Below are 25,212 nucleotides of genomic sequence, written 5' to 3' on the forward strand. Positions count from 1 at the left end.
CCATTCAAAGTATTTAACTTAATTTTATTAAAATACAATGGATAAACAATCTTTCAAGTTTACAAGTTTATCCTCAGTGATAAGCAATAAGACAAAAAAAGATCCCTAATAATTTCTTAAGAGGCCCCATGCTCTGACCCATGGTTCTGTGACAGAGCCTTAGAAAGTCAGAGAAAATCTCCTTGCAGCATTCCTATAAAGCAAACACCGTACACAAATACCCTGTGCAGAGAGGAGAAAATCGAATGCCTTTTCATCTCACCTAAATGTGAACAACAGAAATGCATCAATTAGAACTGTACATCTAGACCGTCAAAAAGAACCATTGTCTTACATCCGTGCTGTATGGATAACATTCAAATTGCTACATTTCTTTAACTCCAGGACGTGACCTGAGACAAGAGATTTCTTTGATTCAGGTCAGATTTAAGAACAAGCCCTGTGATCATCATCTACGTTTCAAAGGAACAGCAGATTTAAAATATTAACCCTCTTCCATTCCTTCATACTGTCTTGCCCCTTTCAAGAAGAAAAACAATTCTGATAATGTATGAAAGGGCCGTGCAGGCATAGAACAACACTCTCGAAGACGTGTTTCTTGGCGGCCATTTTCTTTACATTTCAAATTCCTATTTAGACCATTCTGTAACCCAATGAAACCTCTTTCACCATTTGAACTACTGGTTGATGAAAGAAGTCCATTCAAAGTGTGCAACAGACAAGCCTGGCTGGCTACAGCCACAGTAATGCTAAATGTGCTTAAAGCCTTGGAGCCGATCCTCATGCTAGTGTTGTAGATTTCCAGGGGCACTTTGGCGTTTCGTGAGGACTCCAGGAAGAGAGGCACTGTGCTAAAAGACGGGGAGCCGCGTGGAGGTCAAAGTGCAGGCGTTGATGTCCTCGGTGTGTGTGGCTCGGTGCATGGAGGGCTCGGAGGCGCTGCGGTTGATTTTGGGAAGGGAGTGCTGCAGGAGCTCAATAGAGGACAGGATCTGAGGAGACGGACACACCACCGCGTTAATGTCCCTCCCTCCACCTCACATTCATATCAGTCGTCCTTCACCCACACGGCTCTTGGCCAGACACACCAAATGCACTCATCCATTAAGGGATGCAGTTACAAAGAAAAACACTATGATGCAACACTGACGACATGGGGAAAACAAAGTTCACACCCAGTGATGCACTTTATACACATACTTTCTGTTTTGGCCCTTTTTGTGTATTTGTTAACATATCTGCGACCTTTAATAATATGTACCAACACACACAGAAGAAAATAAACTATTGTAAACTATTGTTCTTCAAAAATGTCATTATTGTAAGTGAGGAATTGTTTAAGAAAAAATCAAAGACAAATACTGTTGGTACTTTTATTTTTCCTAATAATTTAGACACTAATTTATTCTACTAATTGCATCAATAACATTCATTTGATTGATGATGAAATGAGTTCAGTATAGTATTAGTCTAATTGAGATGAATGTATCCTACATTATTGTAGTATGCATAGTAATACCTGTGGGAACAGAGGCCGGTCATCTCTAGACTTCTTGATGCAGTCAGCGACGAGCCTCTTCATGGCTTTGGGGCAACTCTTGTACAGCTTACTGAGGTCTGGAGATAGGTACCCCCGTCCAACCATGTAGATAATCTGAGACAACAGTGGACACATGATGTCTTTGGGCTATGGTCAGCACAATCATACAGTATGTACATAGCAATGCCATTTGTAACACCTTCTGTGATAACATAAAATGATAATAAGGTTGACCAACATAGATCCCATATGCTACCATTTGTCAAATATGACATTACATTCAGCCACACTTGACCGGTGTGCCATCTCACATCATACCACAAGTGTATGTAACGTGATACCAAACCAGGCCTAGGTTTGCTGCATACATTGTTAGCCAGATGTGAAATAATTGAACAGAGCACTTTTCCACATGGATCTGCTCTGCTCTCAGACGGGCATCTCAAAGCCACAAGTCTCCTCTCCTCTGGCACGGCCACATCTTCCAAACACTTCTCTCTTTCTCTGGCAGAGGGTGTAGCCCACACAGAGCAGAGGAGACTGGATCTGAGGTTTCAGCAGAGGGTTTGGCAGCGTTCTCCCCTCCAGTTCAACAATAACAGCAGTAACGGCAGGAACAATGCAAGGGACTGAGAATATACAGGCCAAGAGCTAGCGGTTTCCAGTGAGAACAAGTCAAAACCAGAGGCCCCAACAGGCCCTCATCCTGTGGTTTTGAAAAGGACTAAAAAAAGCAAAGGGCCCACAGAGCAGAGCAGGGAGGCCTAAATGGAGCGCCAGTGATCCACCCTGTACCATGAGATGGCCCCAGGCCAGCCAGAAGACTGAGCTCCACCCAGACTGCTAACCAGTGCCACTACCATCAACACCACCAGGCAGAGGGAGTGCACACAACAGCGCTCCGTGTTCAGGAGTCTTCTAGAGCCAAGTCACATGGTATTCACCAGGCATGTTGTTCATGCTGTGCTCGCTCCAACATCCCTTAAACTTGGAAGGATGTCTGGTTTTCACAGACCGCTATTTTCTTTTTTGTTGCATCAGGTGCAAGTCAGCCCTTCTATTGATAGCAGGTTTTTCCTCTGGTCAGCAGTGAGATCATGCATTTAGCTGTTTGTTGCACTTGTGCAACTTACTTGGCAATTTATAAGCAGCCTCCAGATACACTGTATACAAACATCCAAGTGACACAAGCATGGCTCTGTGTATAGGGTTTTGAGTATGACTGATCCATGGATTTTACTGGAAAATAAATTCACCCATTTCAAAAAGCACTACACACAATGCAAATGTCTGGGAAGTTTGCTGAAACAGTGGGGATAAGCACCATCAACTTAACAACACCAGCACTGTTCCCATCAACGACAACCATGGAGATAAACATAATATCGCATTCAAGCAGAACAAAAAAAGAAAAAAATGTGGCATGGACTGACCAATTCTGGCAGTTTTATTAATTGTATAATTTATGCAAAGCAAAATATGTCAGAAAGGCAAAGTTTTCTCTGCTAGTGATGAAAAGAAGTACATAGTACTTAAGGGGTACTCCAGTCGGACGGACAGTACTTCCTAGACTATTTCTACTGTCAGTAAGAATGGAGAATGTCATTTACTTCTGTAAATATATGCTTGAAAACCACCAACAACTAACCTGGTCTCTGTTTGCAATCATGGAATAAGGCAGTTCCCCAGTCATCAGCTCATAGAGGACAATTCCATAGGAGTACACGTCCGACTGGAAACTGTAAGGGTTGTTGTCCTGCATCCGGAGTACCTCAGGAGCCTAGGAGAGAGAGCAGGGAAAACTAGCGCTGATGAATTCGTCAGGTCCCACACATCTTCACACATGTATGCAAGTCATTCAAGCCACAAGTCATCTACAGTACATCATCAATGACTTGGTTTACTGTTCTCCAAACAATCCAATTGAAGGATGAATCATTTCTGTGTCGATTCACATCTTTGCTCCCAAGCGCTCACCATCCACAGTATGGATCCCGAGGGCTGTTCCACCTGATGAGAGCCACTCCACCTGGCCTTCACTGTGGCCAGACCAAAGTCCCCGATCTTCACAGTCAGGCCCTCATGAAGGAAGATGTCTGCAGCCATGTCAAGGAGAGGCTACTGGGCTGCTCTTGAGTGTGCTACTCTGCTGAGGTGACCCAGGTCACCCACACGGCTTTACTGGCCATCTCCACCAGTGAGCTACTTGGGTTATACCTCATCAAAACCAGAAATCACAATATAACTACATATTTTTTTAATTGTATTCACTTATTTATGTATTTATTTACATTTTTTTTATATTATATTTTTATTCTTATATTTTTTTTTTTAAAAAGGATACTGTTTGATTTCATGTCCCGATGGATGATGTTCTTTGCATGCAAATAACTGAAAGAAAACAGAAACAATGTGGTTAGGACTGGCAGGTTAGCAAAACCCTCGTTCACATTTGCACATCCATTCCAAACGAGAATGAGAACCCCACACATGACGTCGCTGGTTTGTTTATGTGAAAACACCCTTATGTTTTTAATTGAACTCTATGAAGACATCAAACATTATGTTTTGTTATGGGATTTTGCACCTTCATCCACAAAGAACAATAGGGGTACACACATGGCACTGAACACACACACACAGGGAGAAGGAAAGGCAAAGAGAGAGTGCTTAGAAAGAGAAGGACAGTCCACTATCAATTTTATTCAATCCATTTTTATGCTCTCTGATGGACACCAACTGTTAGGATTTAAAGCACTAGTTCCCAAAGACGCATGGTGAGACACAGAAGATTTGATGAAGTCGCCATAGTTGCATTTAGCAGTCTTGACTTTCGATATGCCTATGATGAGCTAGGTTGCAATGATGTCATTTTAAAAAAGTTGTCCCCAGAAAAAGCTTGGGAAACACCAATTTAGAGTATAGCTATGTGAAAGTGAATTCTTAATAAAAAGGACCTTTGTGTGTCATCAACACTTCAGTGCCTGTAAGCCGTTTGGTACACTCTTGTGTGCACCTTGATTTCTGATCATTTTCATGAACAACTCGAGCCACACCTGACGTGTGCCTCACACAACCAGTGCTTCTGCTCTAAGCTGCAGGTTAAACCTGTTGGCATGGGCGCTGAAATGCCAATCCACACAGCCAGCAAGCACACATGGTGCACTTATTGTGGCCAGCAAGCACACATGGTGCACTTATTGTGGCCAGCAAGCACACATGGTGCACTTATTGTGGCCAGCAAGCACACATAGTGCACTTATTGTGGCCAGCAAGCACACATGGTGCACTTATTGTGGCCAGCAAGCACACATGGTGCACTTATTGTGGCCAGCAAGCACACATAGTGCACTTATTGTGGCCAGCAAGCACACATAGTGCACTTATTGTGGCCAGCAAGAGTCTCCAGTGGCCTCTCCACTCCCACTTACTCCATGCCCTGAGCGGTCTGCCTGGCGATGTCAATCAGCTGGAACATCTGGAGGTTGGTCTCCTGGACGTGCAGGTGCTTGTACAGGCTGCTGCCATCACACCACTGGGTCACAATGGCCAGATTGTCCTTGGTCATGTATCCCATGAACAACAGGATATTGACATGCCGAGTCTTCCTGCGATCCACACACAAATTGATGACAATGGTCACAATAAGCACATAAAACAATGTTCACACATCTAATTAATTGGTATTAATCTTATTAACGAAATTCAGTCAACTGGCCACAGAGTGGGTTAGTATATCAGCTTACAAGAACAATCATCACGTGTCTTTTCAATCTAACTGAAAATCCTTACTGACCTGAGAACAGCCACCTCGTTGCGGAAGGCCTGGAATTGCTCTGGTGTGGGGTCAGTGACCTTTAAGATTTTGACTGCGACATCACCTGGAGGAATACCCAATTCAGAGTAGAGTTAACACAGGACACATGCGACTCTAGTCCAGCATGCACTAGTGTTTAGGGAGTCCTGCTCACCATGCCATTTCCCTTTGTAGACCGTCCCAAAGGAACCAGAGCCTATCCGGGAGTGCAGCACCACCTCGCTGGCCTCGATCTCCCAGTAGTAGCTGGAGTCTCTCTTGTCTCTTGGACGCTGTGCACAGAGCAGTTGTGTGTGACCTTGCTGCACTGGCAGGGTAATCAAGGTGGCCATAGGGTACTGCTACAGTAGTTAAGGTTGTTGCCAGGCAATTGTTAAGAGAGAGGTGGAATAGTCCAGCTTCAGAAAGTAAGAGTCCACCCATGTATTGGTTCTACCTGTGCACCTAACACAGGTGAGCTCATCAATTTGCTGCTCAGTGAATGGTTGGCACAGATATGTGGTAGGACTTTCACTTTCTGAAGCTGGATTTCTCCACCTCTGAGTAAATAACAGGCATGCAAACTGGTCAGGGGTGAAAAAGGTGAGACCCTTCTCCGAACCGCTTTCTTTCTTTCTTTCTCACTATCTCTCTCTTTTTCTGTGCTTATGTACTTATTATGTACTTATTACAAATTTATGATGATTTCATAGGCCTAATGGACACTTAAACTATCAGGATAAGGAAAAGTCTGAATATTTGTTGGACCAAACCAGGTCATCAATAATCTTGCTTGAGACACACACTATTTCAAACTAATATTATTATATAAAATAGGGTAGATAGGCTTTAATTTTTCAAATAGTTTTAAAACGTTTTACTATGCAGCCTAGGCTAAAGTTATGTGAACTGTCTTCATATTAGCCTACATGTTAAACTGTAGGCTACCTGTAGGCACAGATTAGGCTACTGATCAGGGTCCTGTAACTCGACAATCAAATGTAAATTTAATTTACGCTTGGCTTACGAACTCGTAATGATCCGGCCCGGGTGTAACTGAAACTTGTTGCAAGTCACACGGTTACGTGCGTTACGTGTGGTCTGAAGCAGTCGCAACTTTTTTTGGCTACTATAGCGAATCATTTGAGTTGCATATATTTTGCGTAGGCTTTGCGTAAGGTCTATGCGCAGTGTGCTTCGAGTAACAGGGCCCACTTTTCTTAAAGACAGCATTATCATGTCAATCAACTACGTCTCTGGACAAAACGAACCAGCCCAGTTTATGAGCATTTAATTCAACTGTCACATTAGCCTTTGATATACTGATAAAGTCTGCCTATTTGCTTCACCTTTTGCCGATCTAGGTGGTTCAAACTGCACGCATTCTTCATCAAAAGAACTCGTCATGTCTATACATGTTTGTCTAATTTCGCTAACTTTCATTATTAGAAGAAAACAACCTAGCTACGTTTGCTACACTAATCTCAGCGTCTAAAGTTTTAACTAGCCCACCTGTGAAATCCCTCGGCATCTCTTCTCGCCAGAATCACTATATTCCACCTGACATCTCAGACGCTATCTGCGCTCACAACAGAGGCAGGTGTGCGCGTTCTGTTCACGTTGCGTCTTTGCTTCCACTAATGTTTATTAAACGCATAGGGGCTACATTCACGCATCCCTTGCCCCCCCCCCCCTCCCCTAAATATTTTCTCATCGGATCTGCACAAACCATGTAAGTCACCTATTTTTGATTCAAAACGGCGAATTTCGCCGAAAGGTGAGGAGTTTGCATGCCTGAAATAATAAAACTGTGGAATGTCAGTAACAATGCCTGGATCAAGAGACTGTGCAGCAGCAGGGTACATTATGAGATCAGACAGTTGGACCCTTCTGTACAATGGTTGACTGCAGTTGGATTCCAGGTAACTTAACAACACAGTTTATATGTGAGTGGAGCATATTAGACTAATTTTCAATTAAATCAGAAACTTGTGCACAATACTTGTAGGCTACATTCTGATTTGAGCTTCCAACCTCTAGAATGCAATCTATTTAAACAAAATAATGTGAACAAACATTTTAAAATGAGTCACAGACAGGTGCCCTTACGATTCGGTTCTTTTCCTGAGTGTTGGATGAGGCAGCTCTCTCCCTGTGCATGGGAGCCGGGGGTTTAGGCTGAGTCCAGCCAGTGGGACTCAGGTTTGGAGGACTCCCTGTAGACCAGATTTATTGACATGGAGTAAAGGTGAGTTGCCAAGCACTGACCAACTAACATACCAGAGTAAGAACTGTAAAAGGAAAATAGCCACAAAACTCTTACCAGACTCATGACTTCTTAATGCATCCTGAGAAGAAAATAATGAATATTTGGTTTAATTGGTCAATGGTGTCAAGTGTAGTATACAAACACGTGTTGAAAATATGTTAAGCATTCGGATTCTGAAGATTTTTTTTAACCAAATAACTCAAAATGACTTACCCTTCAACCGTTCTCTAATTTCATTATTTTATTTAATAACAGATATTTCAAATGAAATACATCTGAGTATTCAACAACAAAACAAGCAAAGCTTATGTGTTTATCTAGCTATCAGAACCCGTCACATAAACTAAATTCCCTGTAAAAACATGGACCCTCATGAAGTTCAGTTTACATGCGCATGGGGGTTTGTTTATTTTGACATGCTATCTGCTTAAGAACTGGGTTAAATATAGACAAACCACAGGTCTGTTGTGACTTGCAGACTTGGCATTGTTACTCCTAACCTTTTCAGGACGTTCTTGGGTGGCATCAATTAAAGGATTGGAGAAACAAACAGTCCCTACTCTTCTCCTCTGGCAAAAGCGCCGGCTCCAGGAGCTAGCAGGGGCCTTCAGCCTATCTAGCTACATCCCATCACATAAGCGGCCAGTGCAGAGGAAAACAGAGGAGGACAAGAGGAGGAGAAGGAATAGCATGAAGGACAGAAATGAGTGTTGAAAGCACCACAGCACATGGAGGTCCAAGGAAATACAGCCACACATATATATCATTATAGTCCCATGGCAGTGCACACTAATATTCAGGCAATCATTCTCAACATATCTAGAGAAGACAAAAACAAGATTGAAATGAAATTTGAGGAACACAGAAAACTGAAAGGGCTGAGAGACATGCACAAAACAATTGAATATGGCAGAGGAACTTTAGCAACACATAACAAAGAGACTGAATAGAGAGACAGAGGGGAAAAGGAAAGATGTCAGACCTTTGAGACCTCTCAGAGGGATAAATGTAACCCTATCTGCTTTCAAGTGTTTTCAAGTTATTTTCATACTCGGTGATGGCACAAAGCAAGCCAAAGAGGCGAGTTTCTGCAGCATTACCTCAAAGGCAGTGCCATCCACGGGCAGGGTGGTGCTGACCATGTGCACGTTGGGTGTGGACGTTGACCTCTGGCGGTGGGAGAGAGAGGACCCTGAGGGCGGGTACGGGGCGATGTAGTTAAAGGCATGAGGCGTCGAGTGTCTGTGATGGGAGCTGTGGGCACATCAGCACAGGCAGAAACAGCCCACAAGGTCAAAGCGGCATCAAAAGGGGGAAACCCATGGAGTTGAACTTGAAACATCACAAATGACACACTAACAGAAAGTTCACAAATGGCACAGCAGTATGTCACAGTTTGACTGACTTGGTCACACTACTATGCAGCATATAAAAGCTGTAATGCATTCATGGATGTGTTTCCAATATGCCACATGAGCACAGTGGGCCCTCCAGATGGATTGGCACCGCTGCTAAACTGACTGAGAACAGGCATTTAAAAAATCCTCTTATGCTGATTTATCGTATTCTGACAATGAAAAGAGTGAAGAAAAGAAGACAAAAGAATGGCTCATAAAGAAATAAATATGTTGAACAAAAACACATGTGCCACAATTATTGGTACCCCTAGAACATCTTATACGAAATGCAACAAACACAGAGCTCCACTTACACTTGCCTGTCTGTCTGTCTGTCCAACTCATTCATCTGACCCACTTCACACTGGTCAGGTATGGTAACATGACTGAGTGCAGTGTAAAATATAACAGTGTTTGCATGTGGAATGCAAATTATATTATCTAAAATAACAACAACAAATAAGACCTCAACAACATGACGACCATCTCTGGACATAGTGTGCCTTCAGGCAAGAAAACATTTAGCAGATCTTGACCTCAGCAATACACTACTCTGAGCATAATCAGGTCTCCTACTCTGGCCACTCTAGTTGAAGAGTGGCAAAGCGTGACAACAGTCTAGCTGGACGAAATGACAGAGTGCTTTGGGCAGGTTCGGCAGTAGCAGACTTAGTAGCAAATGACACACAGTAATTAATGATTCAACAAAGTCAGTTATGTGGTTTTCATAAGCTTCACTGTGGTCGAATGAAACAGAACACTAATTGCTGTTTTGGAATTGGGTTTACGTCCTTTTTGATCTGTAAAAGACTCTAAGATACTTTGAACAGAGAGAGGATTCTCTATTCCATTTTTGGAGTGCCTATGGCCACATTTTGTAGGTTTTCTACTGGTACAGGCATGGTTTGTATGGGCATTGCACTAGATGGTAGCTATAAATACCATCAATGTGAATCCATATCAAGCAAAAGTTTCAACTTCACCCATTTTACTTTGAGGTGAAGAGTTAATTAGTTTCTGTGTGTGAGGTGAAGGCCTTAAATCTACTTTAGGATCTCATCTGGCCCTGCTTGAAGGAGCTAGAGTTTGTTTTCTGGACACAAGCCTGGGAAATATTGCATGTGTCTGTTGCGAGCAGCTGATCGGGCAGCCTTGTGACTGGCTGTGCTGCTGATGTGGCCATGTGCTGACCTGCTGCCTGGAAAGCCCCTGAGGAGGAAGTGGGGAGGCGCAGTGTATACACCGTCCTCTCATGGCTAAGGCCAGCACCACAGCCCAGGCCCCTGGACCCATCACACACCACAGTCCAGGCCCCTGGACCCATCACACACCACAGCCCAGGCCCCTGGACCCATCACACACCACAGCCCAGGCCCCTGGACCCATCACACACCACAGCCCAGGCCCCTGGACCCATCACACACCACAGTCCAGGCCCCTGGACCCATCACACACCACAGTCCAGGCCCCTGGACCCATCACACACCACAGCCCAGGCCCCTGGACCCATCACACACCACAGCCCAGGCCCCTGGACCCATCACACACCACAGCCCAGGCCCCTAGACTCATCAGGCCCGACAGCTAATGTGCAGGTCCAACTCTCCAGGGTCTCTGCCTTTCATTTGTAGCTTAAGCACTGAACGGATAGCCTGGCCTGGCCAGACACAGCTTTAAAATGAGCGAGAGCGATGGGGGGTCTTCACAGGCAAAGCCCCTTGGATGTCCAGCTGTTCTGCAACAGGCAGAGCCATCAGCAGAGCCAGAGGCGCTTCTCTGCCACATGCAGTAGCAGCTCTTAGCACGTCCTGCTCTTGTATCAACAGCACAGCTAGAGCAGCAGAGGACACATCAGATAAGAGTGGAGGACAGGGGAAGGGAGGGAGGAAACTCCGCGCGTCTAGATAAACACTTAAAAGCTGCTGGTCACCAGCGGACTCGAATGCTGCCCGTCGGCCGTGTAGCGGACGTGAGTTTTGGCCCTGACCTTTGAGCATGAGTGTGGGGCGTCAGAGAGGACGTGAAGAGGAGACGCTCACCTGACAGGGAACCTGGACAAGGAGTCTCGCATGCGCCGGCTGGTGAGGGGGGGGAGGGACGGACCTCCACCTTCACCTGGGGTTGGGAACAACCTGCAGGGAGCACGCATGGGTCAGCAGAATACACACACACACACACACCATCAAAACGACAGCAAAGGTGTTTACATGATAATATGAAGTTCACACAACAAATACTTGTGTGTACAAATACAAATACAAATCTGTTTCACTAGTAAAAGGCTGCAAGAAGACTTGAAGACTTTCAACTTAAATCAATTAGTTAAAATAGATTCATTAACTCCATCAAATTAATTATTGTTTTGTTTTTATTTGTATGTCTCTTTAGACAAAGGCGTCTGCTAAATAGCATAACCATAACCATAACCATAACCATAACCATAACCATAATAACCATAACCTTTTGAGACCTCTCTAATGTTGACTCCAGCAGAGGCGTTGCAGTCTACTAAGCATCAAATGGATGCATCTAAAACAGTGTGTCTAGTGGTGCTGCTGCGGAGCGATCTGATCGGCCAGGTTACAGGAAGACACTTGGTCTACAGCAGGAAGATACCGCTGGCCATAACAAATGAATGGCCCATTGTGCTGAGTCTCACTTCATTTCCATTGATAGTCATCTACAAAAGCCCAAACTCCAACCACAGCACTGGAACGTCAAATTATGCAAAATGAATTTTTGTGTGTTTGAAGTGACTATGTTGCCACTCTTTATATTAGTGATGAGTTACAGTTACAGTGGCTCGCATCCTGAAAGTAATCACCCATTTCTGGTTTATAAAAGATGCTTAGATATATTTTCCAACTCAGTATTTCCATTATGAAAACATTTTTGCAGCATATCTCTGAGGGCTAACTAAGCTATCTGTCTGCTATAATTCTAAATGAATTCAAAAGTAATAAAATGGCATGTGGTATAAGGGCTTCTCCATCCCACCCTCCAATACAGGTCAGTTTTATGGCTAGCTCTTCACATCACTGACTCCTGCCAAAATCCTGCCAATGCATTTTGTGTATTCATACATATTCATTCTTATAGCCCAACATGTTCTTGGCCCTCTCCTTAGGCCCTCTCTGTTTAGAGTGCGTGTGGAGCAGCAGTCTGTATGTGTGTGTGTGTGTGTGTGTGTGTGTGTGTGTGTGTGTGTGTGTGTGTGTGTGTGTGTGTGTGTGTGTGTGTGTGTGTGTGTGTGTGTGTGTGTGTGTGTGTGTGTGTTGAAGGTGTCCAGTCTCCGGGGGACTTACAGGAGCTGACGGATGTTGTTCCAGTCAATACACATGGTGGGGACTTTGGTACTGCAGTGCTCATGGAACTTATAGCCACAAGTCTGGCATCGGAAGCCATTCAGCAGGAACTTCTGACAGATGTCACAGAAAGCCAACTTCAGAAATGTTTTCCGAACCTGGCCAGAAGAGAGGGGCTATTTTAAAATGGGACTGGGCACACAAATTCCATCATTTGCAAAAGTACCTTGCTTCCAAATTCCATGCACTCTAAATATAATGTGGCAGGATACATGGCTGGTGACAGCTTGTTAGGATTGCATCCAAACACTAATACTTTTCCATGATGAGTTTCAATTAAACTGAAAGGGCACTAAAAGGAGTGGTACTCACAAAATTGTGCGTGGTGAGAGGTACATGGTCTAACACTTCTACCAGGAGCTCCTCCCCGATGAGTGAGGTAGAATCTGTGTTCCAATCCATGCGTGTTTTTCTACTACACAAAATACATCAACAGTCACAAACATACAGAGACATCTACAATGTGCACCCAAGAAACGCACAGCACATGTACAGAGCAACAGTGAACCCTGGTGCAGCTAGCGCTGAAAAAGGACACAGGGGAAGCGTCACGCCCATTGTGGCCTACAAGGCATGTGAGGTCAATGCTGGGCTGACCGGTCTACATTGCTCCTGCTCCATGGACCTAGGGGAGCCTCTCTGGGTGACTGGTCAAGCTTTCAGAGCGCACCACTGATCCTGAGCCAGTGTATGAGAGGCAACCTAGTGCTTCCACACACTCACAGCTCACCTCTATCCACCAGCCTGCTCTGTCCTACGTCTTTGTTTCGTGCTCAAAACAAACGGCTCATTAGTCTCGGTGCGCTGGGGATCAGTGATGACCTGGAGTGACCACTGCAGGAAACCTGAGCCCACTGCGTTTGGGCTGCAGCACACGGTCTCAGCGCAGGGGTTCAACAGACACAAGACTACAGCCGTCTCTGAATCTTGCTCAGCTGTGAGACGCTTTAATCCGTTTGGCCTTCATGGATGCCTCCTTGAAGCGCATCAAATGACACTCAATTACAAAATAAATATTGTGGTTCTGCAGGCATGCAACATCTGATACAAATATTACCACAATGTGAGACACATGGCCGTGGCTCAGAAAAGTCCTGTTTTGGGAGACGTGTGAAACAAAGCGGCTCAATCGCCTTAAAACAGTATTCTATAGAACTTCGTGTTCACCTTCTTTGTCCTGGATGTAGTCTGAAGACAGCACAGCACTCTGGCTGTAGCCCTCGGACCTTGAGAGCTTTGATTAGGCAGTTGTGCAAAGTCATTCCAGGCCGCACATTCACCTAGGAGAACAGAGAGCACTTTGGGTTATTGCTTGTGTATCTACCATAGTGATTATTTCATTATTGATGCAGAGATAGAGATGAAGATCAAATGGAAGAGTGGTTGGCAAACATAGTGTACAGAATGACATACTATGTGCTTTTTATTTTTGCAATTTTAATTGTTAAGATCACACAGATATTGCAAAGCCAATGTAATTTGCTATGTCCTATTCTAATCATCTTCACACATTGTTCACATCCATGTAAATCATCCTCCTCCTCTTTATTACCATACTCAGGGTGCATCCGCCGTATCAGGTGGCTTACCACAGTACGCTGTTTATTAGGCAGGTACACTCGAATTGTGCTGGATGTTTTGGAGGAGTCTGCGATCTTCCCATCGTCTGATGCCCGTCTCTGATAGGGGAAGCCTTTAATGATGGTGGGGGACATGCACGCGTCCTCAAACACAGAGTCCTTGAAGCCAAACCCATTGCTCAGAGTCTTCCAGGCTCCTTGAATGTGCTCCATTGTCACAGACAGCTGACTTCAGTAATCTAGAGTGGAGGAGAAATCCTGCTTAAATGGGACGTTACAACATTGGCCGTATCTAGAGAGCTCACAGATGAGAGTCCCACCCGTGCACTCATCCATTAAAAAGGACAAGGGATGAGGACAAAGAGCCAAAGTTGTATTGAGAAATGTTGTTCTCATCACATTATGTTCTTAGGCACGTGGTCTTTGACCTTTAACAACAGGGTCATTTCCATCTACCTGAGCAACCAAATAATGTGGTCAGCAATGTGGAGAGATGTCCAGAGCTCAGAGTCTTCACCATCAAAGGTACCTCAGGGAGACTCTACTACATGCAGACCTGGAGCACTAGGACAGTGGTGCACTGCCATGGCATGCCTACGTCTACATTGAAAGTTGCTATAATATACTTTAGGTAATTATAAGAAACTAAAATAGATGCTCTCTAGAAAGTTCTCTCAGCACTCTCCCCAGATCCATCAGCAGCAGGCAGCAGCCACTAAAAACTGCCATTGCGGGTGAACTGCTCAAGGTGCAGGCATCACACCTTGCCGGTCACTGTTCATGAGCATGCGTGAATGAGGAGATGGCGTCCTACAGTGTTTATGTCTGAGAGTAAGACAGATTAGCCTAAATCCCTAATAGCCACTTAACTGAAGAAAAGCTGTTAAAGCACCACTAAGGAGTTTTGGTCTAAATCTATTCCAATTAGGAGTATTAGCAAATATTTTGACATGTTAACCAATATCCTTTGGCAATACAGAACTACATACAACAACTATGGTGCTGTACGGATAGGTGTGCTTATCACATATATCATGCATTGATACATTGATTGAAAGTCATTAGAACATTGATACATGCATATACCACCAAAACACATTTGAAGATGTTTCCAAAACTAGCTGTCTAGAAGTCCAAACGCATGGCAAAGGGTTGCATGACATGGCTTGAAATAACCAGCAGCTATACTGTAGTAGTGTGTCCACCTAAGTGAAGCCCAAGGTGCTGCTGAAGGCTTGCTCTGGTGGGGAGGGGTTCCTGATCCCTGGATCAGCAGCACAGAGCTGCAGTCATCTGCTCCTCATTTAGAGCAGAGCCCAGCCGTCAGCCTCTCATCACCAGCAGCCACAGGCTCCTCTCTGGGCCCGTGGAGGAGCCGTCAGCGAGCGCTCGCCCAGCCCAGCCCAGCCCAGCCCAGCCCAGCCCAGCCCAGCCCAGCCCAGCCCAGCCCAGCCCAGCCCAGCCCAGCCCAGCCCAGGCCCTCTCTCTCCACGCAGGGACTGCCTGATGCCCTTTACATTTCTGGCAGCTGGAACCGCTTATGCTTCACCAACACATGTCCGCGGCCAGATCCCCCTACCTGAGATTGTGTTACAGCCAAGGTTTGGCAGTGCACCGCTACATTCTGTCTGCTGTCAAATAGTGCTCTATTGCTGGTGTGCTCCGGTGGGCCAGACAGATGATGCTTTGTGTGCAGGGCTCAGGAGCTGGTGTGGTCTCTGGCTGGGAGCCAGGCCATGTCCCCCCTCTCGGGCTCTCAAGGCCCACAGGCTTATTAACAGGGAGCTGAACCTTCAGTGAACCCCCCCCCCCACACACACACACACACACACACACACACACACACACACACACACACACACACACACACACACACACACACACACACACACACACACACACACACACACACACACACACACACACACACACACACACACACACACACACACACACACACACACACACACACACACACACACACACACACACACACACACACACACACTAGAACTAGAGAGCCACATATCAGCCCAAAAAGTATTTCACCTCTTGAAATACTAGACAGGTAGGTAAGTAGGTAGGCAGGTGGGTAGGCAGTTAAGACATTGTGCATTCCAACACGACAATGCAAGAGGCAACTTGATAATGTTGGGACGACTAAGAGCTGATTTGCACAAAAACATTGCAAACACCATGAAGAAGCTCCAACTAAACGTAGCGTGTCTCAACAGCCTCTTTTGCCAATCCTAGTTTCCCACACATTCAAAACGGTCTCATTTGTCCGGTCTCTCTGTGGAGTGCAGACGCTGCTGCTAATGCCTGGACCTCCTCAGGCCAAAGGAATAATCGGCATCATTGGTGGCCTTCAAGTGGCACGTCTCTCTGCAGGGGGCAGGCGCTAAATGGCCACTTGTCTGAAGGCTGCACTCCCAGCAGCCGGAGCAGGGCATCGGGCCGCACGCCCTCACCAAGTGTGGCGCAGTGGAAAACACAAGGCCTGCGAGAGGCCTTACAGACTAATTAAATATTCACCAACAGACAGACGACCGGAGAGGTCCACAAAACATTTCCAACGCACCTGAAAAACAAATCCCCACAAAGGCAGAGGGCTTTAACATAGTAAGACACCATTAAACGTATCATAAAAAAGAATGTGCAATATGCCGTCCAGTGAATGTGTCAAACTGTAACATAGGTCTAGAATGCATTCAGCCATAAATTACCCTTGTCATCTTATTATGCTTTGCATTCATAATAGCTGAGAGAGCAAGTTCTCTTTCCAGCCATGTTGCAGAATGTGAGTGGCTCTTGTTGGAAAAGCTGGCATACTGATTTGTTATACAAAAATACTAAATGCTGCTGAGAACACATATTTACTGAATACATAAGTCAGACATGTATAACGGATGGACAAAACTGACATATGAACGTTTTCTGAGAAAACAAAACATCGTCTGGAACTCTGTTTGGCTCTGTAGTCAGCAACTAAAATTCCGACACGGTCTAGTCATACTGACCAATCAAAACTCTCCTAAAGAGATAGGCATCCCTGCCTGACAATTAAATTGCTTGTACACAGCCATTAAAGGGAAGGGGTGGAGGTACCTAGGTCGGGTGAGGTCAACAAAAAAATAACACTGCTTCCAGCATCTTTAGGCCAAAGGAAACATAATAAACCCAAGCTCCTGCTAAACGACACCATGGCAAACTGAGTACAACATGATTCAAATAAGTATTCCTGCAGTGTTCATCGGCATTACATAAAAGCAGTTCTACAGCTATTTGTGAAATGTTATCTACCTGTAGCATACAGCACTTCCTCAAATCTCTCTATCAAGGCCCAAAGGCCTTCTGCTCTCAGTTTTTATGTCAAGACCAATGGACAGCCATTGCTGCCACAATCAGATTAACTCAGAAATTGCAGTACAGCTGGCTTGCAGATGAGAGAAGTTGATAAGAAGCACCCGACAACCAACACAGATATTGCAAGCAAACTTGTCCAACACTGCTATGGTGTGCAAGCGCATGTGCGCACACACACACACACACACACACACACACACACACACACACACACACACACACACACACACACGCTTCTGGTGCATGTCATGCAAGTTGTGTTGCAATGAAGGGCAGGTGACAAGAATATCTGTTTGTCTGACCACAAGTAATGTTTGCAGTTTGTTACAATAGTTACAATAGTTTTTTAAGCACTCTCTGATGAACATTTTTTATAAAGCCACAAAACAGGACTGGAAGGAGAAAGTCAGCATTGTTTTAAGGAGGGAACTTGCTCAACTGGTAGGAGCAGTTACCAGCATCAAGGGCAACAATGTCACTGTTGATTTTTTCCTCGTTCCTGACGAAACCACTTACATCTGACTGCAACTAGAGTAAGGCAAAGCTCCAGAGAAAAGGAAGCTTGCGCTCACAGTTACACTACGCCTACGGTACCAACAATAGACTGTTCAGCTTTTGGCAAACCATGGCAGTGACTGATCAACTGTGTGTGTCCAGCGGATCATTTAACATGAGCAACATAAGTAGCCTAATCATTATGACTGAATAAAGGTTTTATGTTTCATTTCACTTTTCTGCAAACAAAGATCACTTCTAAGCCACACCAAAGGGCTCATGCAAGTCTACACGCAGTATGCCAAGTATCCGATAGCTGGTGTACCTTGATCAGAGAGACAAGTGCACACATTCTTTTGAACTTCTTCCCTGTGATGTGACTCAGGCCCCCTACACTGTGGCCACTTGCTGCTATGGGCTCAGTTCTCTTGGTGGACTTGGCACTCACAGCATGGCCATCTCAGACACACTCACTTCGCTGCGCAAGACCTCAGATCAGATCAGGAGAGAGAATGAACAACTCAGTGTGAGAAGACAGTGGTCTTTTTCTCTCAGTTCCAGTCACAAAATAAATGTTTTGGCCAGTAGTCAGGCCTTAAAAAATGGCCAACGTAAGCCTCTCTGTTTATAGACAGGCAGAGGGAGGGTCGGCTAAAAGAGGTCTTGAATTTGGAGAATGGTTTTCATTATAAATCATGTATTCAGACAATGAAACATCCTATAACTTCTGCATAAACAATATTACTCATACATGCACACAGGTCAGCTGACAGGGCAATGTTGGGAACATGGGAGCTCTTTTAAAACCCAGTAGCGGGCCCCGCAACACTTATAAGACCCAAAGAGAAGCCCAACTCTTACAGCGAGACAGTCTTCTTGAATATGAGACACACACACACACACACACACACACACACACACACACACACACACACACACACACACACACACACACACACACACACACACACACACACACACACACACACACACACACACACACACACACACACACACACACACACACACACACACACACACACACACACACACACACACACACACACACACACTGCAGGCATATGGCCAAGAACTGCACTAGCTAATGTTTGCACAACTTCCTACCAGCCAGTGTGAACAGCAAGGGCCTGAAGGGAAAACGGAAAACAATTCAGAGCATTTCACTAAGGCTTGTGAAACCATTATTTTGTGCTCAAAAAGTTAACTTATTCTGTCTTGTATCCAGAGAGTTCACTGAAACAACAGTCTGATTTTTGACTATTCAGGCGTAGTCTGGTTGTAAATAACAACATTTTGACAAAAATGTCAGATAGAACCTTATTATTCTAGAGTAGCGTGGTGTCTTTGTTAAATCCCTCCATGCGTCCATATGTCGAACAAAGCACATAGCACTCAAATATTACTGTAAAACAATTAATGTACTATTGGTCTTGCATGAAAGAAAACTTTGTAAACCTGTGCTGAAGTCTAAGACATTTGCAAAACTGTTTATGGAGAGAACAGTATGAAATTGAATGTATTGCGATATTGAGTTGTGCCACATTATTGAATCCCTGTGTGGTCACTGGTCACAACAGTTGCTTATACTTCAAGAGGAAATGGAAGAGACTAATGAAAGTGCTGTGTGTCAAGCACAGCAGCGCGTCCAAAGATGGCTAAGACTTCCACAATAGGTTGTGGTAGATGGCCATAATTGCCAGATCCATTTTTACTCCTTGAAGAATAGAATGTGTCTCTGAGTCACCAACAAGTAATCCATGACAAAGAAGAAAAACATATCTACGCATTCAGTGCTGCACAGTCTGTTTGGATGTATCGTCTTGTTGAGTGATAACTGGAAATTGCATGGTTTTAAACAAAAGTAACTCAGTGCCAAGGTTGTGATGAATGTATGATAACCTTCAGAGACAGTAAATGCCTTTGAGGTTTGGAGATTCCAACAGAATTACAACTGATGTAACTCTGTTGGCGTAAGCTGAATTCACCATATCATGATCCAAGAATGCACACTAACACACTGCAAGCACAATAAGAAAAACAAGAACAGCATTTCTATGGTGCATGTGTGGAATTTAAATATATTTTCATCAGGGGACATTTGGAAAAAGTACAGTAAGCCACATTTAGAGTTACTAACCACTCTATACTGAGTACTACAGTGCAAGGGAGTCAGGTTTGCATAACTACCTGTTGCCTTCAACTTAGCTCACTGTCAATTAGGCTCTGTTTTTTCTTTTTCAGCAACATAAACAAGCAAAAAAAGCAGATGTATGTACATACAATGGGTTCATCTCAGCACAACACACACTGAGGGAGAGGGGGAGAGAGAGGGAGAGAGGGAGAGAGAGAGAAATACACAAACACACACACACACACACGTACAGGGGAGGGATTTGAAAAGCAAATTGATCAGCCAAGTTACTGTTGAACACCACTGGTCACTTATGTAGCTATACGGCAGCAGCATCTTGACAGCTTAAGTAGATCAATGCTTTAAAACAGTCACCTGGTTGCCCGAACCCAAAGCACGGCTATTTCTACCCAAGATTCTATACAAAGTATTTAGGCCTACATTATTTACATCCTAACAAGGACATTCTGGATAATAGAAAGGAAGAAAAACATCAGAAAACTATCCCGAATGATTTATTTTAGAAATGTGATTGGCTAAACATTAATTAATTTTTGGTTATTGAATTTATTTTAAAGCATATGCTTAATTGTCAACGGGCTGTGGTGTTGGATTTGTTGGAGACAAAATAACAAGAGAACTCTCAAAGGTTACAATGTAGCTTGTAGTAACGCTAACATTAACCATGCTACGTAATGGAAACGCCAAGTCGCTCTGAATTTACAGATTATGTTTTTCTGCAAAGTTTTAAAGGAATGAGCAACGTGCAATGTTGTCCACATAGATGTCTCTAATAAAATAGTCACCGTTCGTTTTAATAACCAAAGCAACGTTCAAACGCACACATAGCTCAAACAGCCTACTGAATCAAACTGAATCCGTGATAGCTAAGCTAACAATAAGTTTACACAAAGTGACTAAATCAACCCTTCACAAAATGTTTACCCAAAACGGACTACTACATATCGTTATTTAGTCGGCTATATGTAAGCGTAACCGCAGGCTTCTTTTATCCCGGAAAGCGTGCAACTAGACAGGTACTCACCAGTGAAAGTTTAGGAATTGTTGCTCCGCCATGACTATCGGTTGAAGAAAGTGTCGAGTTGGTGACATCATCATATTTGCAAAATACACATCAGTCAGAGCGAGAATAGTTGTGATACGTCTCTGGATAGTATTTCAGTGGGAGGTCACTACAGAATCCTGGCAACCCTCCCTTTAACTTTCCTGTCATATAATAGGCTAAGGTTAACATGACCAAAGAATGGTGTTGGGCTTTCACTAAACTGATTCCAAGAGAACTGCGCCTGTACATTAGCCTACGTATGAATTGATGAAGGCAACGCCTGCATGTAGAAAAAAAAATATTTTGTGCACAGGGCAACAGGATCAATATGATTGTTTATGGTGTCCGACCACTTCATCAACCATAATGTTACGTAGGCTAAGGCCACGCTTCATGACAATCTGGGCCGGGTCACGACTGGGCTGCACTGCGCCCGCCTGACGCCAGAAGCTGAAATCAGATCCCCTGTACTCCACAAGAAGGGATTGCTGTCATATATTCCGCGTTGTAGCCAAATACTATAGGGAGAGTAGGATTTGACCCATGTATAAATTAGTTTGGTGCCACAGGGCACTGTATCGAGGAGGTACAGTAGTAAGCAGTATGTTCTATACATTTTGACTACAGGCTATTCTTATTCATACACGCCTAAAACCTCAGGTCACTACAAGCCTGTTGAAGGATGTCAGCAGGAGAACATGCACAGACAGACTGACGCTTATTATTTGATTCATGCTGCAATCATATATAAATGACAACATGTGATAGGCCTATGTTTAGAACACAAGCCACATAGGCTATTATTGTTACTGCACTGTCCAGTTGCCACATTAGGCCTATTCTGTGGTTCTAATCATGCAGGGATTTAATTCTCAAACTGAAGCTATACCCAAAACAACAGAGATAACTGACTGTATAACTTAGATATTGGCATATATGTTTCCTCAAATTATTACAATACCAGCATAGGAGTAGCCTATAAAATAAAAAAAAACTCATCTGTCCAAAACATTTTCCAATTCTATACTAGGCTAGCCAAACCAGACATTTCTTTGCATGGTATAAGCTGGTAAAAACTGTAAAGGTAGCTGACCCCTTACTAGACAAAGAATTGGATAATATTATGAGCATATAGTGACACCCTCTGGCTGAAGTCAACCAGTTTGTTTTCATTCATTTTTGACCAACTTTCAAGTAGCCTCAGAATTGACCCTTTCAAAGAGATGTATACAATATCAAATACAGATTGCGTAAAAGCTCAAACAAATTCACTGGTATAACCAATTTCATGATGTTTATCTGATTTCATGTGGATTCTCACTTTATATGTAGGCCTATTTTGAGTCACATTTCATTTCGATGTGTGGTGTAGAAATCCACATTTTAATGAATGACAGAAAAAGCATGCAATCTCATATCAAGATCTGAACACATTTTAGTACTATGTTATAATAATGTCCCACTCACCTACAGCAAATGAGGTCTCTTCTCTCTGTAAGGGATTTTCACACAGTAGGTGGCCATGGCTGAATGGCAAACCAAGCAATACTGTGTTTGAGCTATTCTTGGCATACTAGCAGTTCTTCAGTAATCAGGGAAAACACACCTATAAAAACCCTACATTCCTTCAGTGGTGTCTTCTTGACCAATAATGAGTATTTAGGAAGTGTTTCACTTCATGGCGTTTAAGAGTTGAAACATTGGATAATATAAAACCCAATGAGTCTAATCAGTAAACCCTCCTAGGGCACATCCCCGAGATGCTCTAATGTTCTCTGCTCACATGGCAGGGATGGGAGAGTGAGGCGGAGACTGAGGGAGGAGGGCCTGGCCTCTGAGATTTAAGGTATTCCCAGCTTGCATCCTCTTTATACCTCACACTGTGTCAATACTCCCTAGAAAAGCACCATAAAGCTGATGTGCATGGGTCCATTATTCACTGCCTCTTTTCCACTGCAAAGGGATTGCAAAAGACACTTAAGAACAATTTCTAGAAATATTTCCCCTGACTAATCTGATCTGTTTTAAATACATCCATTACAGACTCCTCGTCTAGATATGAAAGAAAGACTTAGGGTGCTGCTTCAAAGACGTACTTTCTGAAAGAGTTAGGCCATCCAGGACAGGCCTAATCAGTTTACAAGAAAAGGGTGGAGATGGGAAATTACACATTTCATAAAGATGTCACACATGCATGAGACTGCTAATCAACTAGTTTATGAATCATTATTAATGATCAAGTAATGTCCTGTTGTAATAATGATGTGAGGACCTGTTTCAAGACATGGCCCTGAGATGGACCACCTTAACAGCGAAAGATGACTACACTCCTCAAATGTAGGCTATTGATCTGGTGCTGAGAGAGACCGGCTGGTCAGATATTTTGCTCAATCAGTAAAATGACTCCGCTGTAAAAGCCCACTCTCTCTCTCTCTCTCTCTCTCTCTCTCCTGTCTGCTGGCTCCTTCCAATATGGTGGACATGGGTTTTAATAGCCTCCCCTCCCTGTATTTGAGTGCATGCATTGAACAGCAGTTATAGTAGGCTATAATTTTCTGAGTTTGCTGCCCATTTCTAGGGCTCATTCGTTTTTCTGCACAAAGTTTAGATTGCACAATATTTGCCATGCTGGCTTATTCTGGCTGATTCTTATTATTTTCCCGTCCCATAGTGCAATATGTAGGTTAATTTCAGTAAAAGCCTTTGTTCAAATTAATTAGATCTCATTCCAGCAGCATCACATAGCCTACCATAACGGCATAAGAGACAAACTGCACCTACTGCAGTGTTTTTTTTTTTTTTTTTTTAAACAACAGATGTTCAAAATACTGTAGCCTATGCAGTGGGCTACACAGTGGTTACAATGCAATGTTTTCATGTCTAAAATAGGCTACTGCATTCCTGCCAATGAACGGCGAGGAATTCAAAGGGAAAGCCAGCAAGTAGGCTATGAAGTCATCTTTGTTTGGTTGCTTGTTGTGAATAACACGCGGGTCTCTCTCTCTCTCTCGCTCTCCCTCTGTCATGTCCAGCCTAGTAGAAGCATACTAGCCTAATGCAAAACATTCTGGCAAAAGGGAAGGTGAAATGACTAGCATAAAGACAGTGCTGTATTATTCAGCTCACTGCTGAGCTTGATGTTGTGATACGACGATTTCCCAAGGTGGTGTCTGCAAGTTGCGTTTTACTATAGGTTCTTGAAAATATCGAGCCGTGTGCAAACGAGGGCTGGGCGGAGGAGGGGGTTTGGCCAGCACAGGTCCGTGTGCAAACCGCGTGTGGCGCAGCGGAGAGAGGAGGAACTGAAAATAAACAGCAACGAGTCACGTAGCCGAGGTGAGTGGCTTTAAAGGACGAAAATATGAAAATAATCACGGTTGATAAGATGTGTTGTGATAGCCCTGTGTCCGAGGGAGTCTATGTTCTCGAAATATGTCAAAGAAACATGGATGCAAAGCGAACTGTTGTGGTGGAATTTGTTGAAAAGGTAAACAAGCAGAAATTTCTGACGGCGCACTTTGGCCTACTGCGTCAGGCTCCGCGCGGGAAAGTCGCTGGAATTTATTAATTATATGCTGCATCTAGATGTTGTTTTCAGACGAAAATAAACTCGATGCTGATGCAAAGTACAATATCGGGAGATTATAGTAATCACCGTCGTGGGACTGTTTGTTGGGGTCTTCCGAAATATTGAGGGTCCGTTCAAGTACCGAGGCCGCAGGCGTGGGTGGGCGGCGCGGAGAATGTTCCAATGGAACTGCAGGAACCCAGCATGGGGCAGCTGAAACTGGTGAGTCGACGGGGGAATATTTGGAGAGAGAGAAAGTATGTCTAATGAAGTTTTTGATATGTGGTGCCCCTAAATGAGTAGATCGTAAGTAGAAATGAGAAGTAGTGCTTCTGTGCGTAGTGGGCATACATCTTCTCTTTCAACCCTGGCCTTGCCCCCTTAGCCTCCTTAGCTAGCCAACTTGCTAAAACACATGTTGCCATTGTTGCTGTTAGCCAGTGTGCAGACTTTGGAATTTGTACATAGCAGTGTGTAGTAACGGGAGTAGAGCAACTGCATCATGTCATTATGAATGTCATAATGTAGCAATCCCTAGATGAATTTAGGCAAACGGCAATAGCACGCTTGGTTGTTAAAAGTGTTGTTATGCGTGCATCGACGTCGTTGGTTAGCTTG

The 25,212-nt window shown here is 44.0% G+C and overlaps 2 protein-coding genes across 5 annotated transcripts in view; one reads left to right on the forward strand and one right to left on the reverse strand.

Annotated features, from left to right (window-relative positions):
• Positions 1-3: 3 nt before the first annotated feature.
• Positions 4-21,160, reverse strand: raf1b (Raf-1 proto-oncogene, serine/threonine kinase b). Of its 4 annotated transcripts, none has more exons than XM_062544775.1 (18): positions 21,006-21,160; positions 13,957-14,186; positions 13,535-13,647; positions 12,680-12,779; positions 12,308-12,465; positions 11,042-11,134; positions 8,706-8,859; positions 8,106-8,225; positions 7,660-7,684; positions 7,446-7,552; positions 5,512-5,629; positions 5,337-5,421; positions 4,972-5,148; positions 3,885-3,931; positions 3,518-3,636; positions 3,189-3,320; positions 1,520-1,654; positions 4-992 (listed from the first exon to the last, which is right to left on the reverse strand). In XM_062544775.1, exons 2-18 carry the CDS (start codon positions 14,158-14,160, stop codon positions 852-854), a joined length of 2,028 nt encoding a protein of 675 aa, XP_062400759.1. In that variant the 5' UTR covers positions 14,161-14,186; positions 21,006-21,160; the 3' UTR covers positions 4-851. The 4 variants fall into 4 exon arrangements, with proteins under 4 accessions (XP_062400759.1, XP_062400758.1, XP_062400761.1 ...); XM_062544774.1 differs by having other exon boundaries at positions 12,680-12,782; XM_062544777.1 differs by lacking the exon at positions 8,106-8,225.
• A 3,096-nt stretch (positions 21,161-24,256) lies between these two features.
• cnbpb (CCHC-type zinc finger, nucleic acid binding protein b) overlaps positions 24,257-25,212 on the forward strand; it is a 4,208-nt gene continuing 3,252 nt past the window's right edge. The window contains exon 1 of the mRNA XM_062544758.1: positions 24,257-24,362. The gene's annotated coding sequence lies outside the window, so the exon portion shown is untranslated. The remainder of the gene's footprint in view (positions 24,363-25,212) is intronic.

This window comes from Sardina pilchardus, chromosome 9, assembly GCF_963854185.1.
Source record: "Sardina pilchardus chromosome 9, fSarPil1.1, whole genome shotgun sequence".
Classification (NCBI taxonomy): Eukaryota; Metazoa; Chordata; class Actinopteri; order Clupeiformes; family Clupeidae; genus Sardina; species Sardina pilchardus.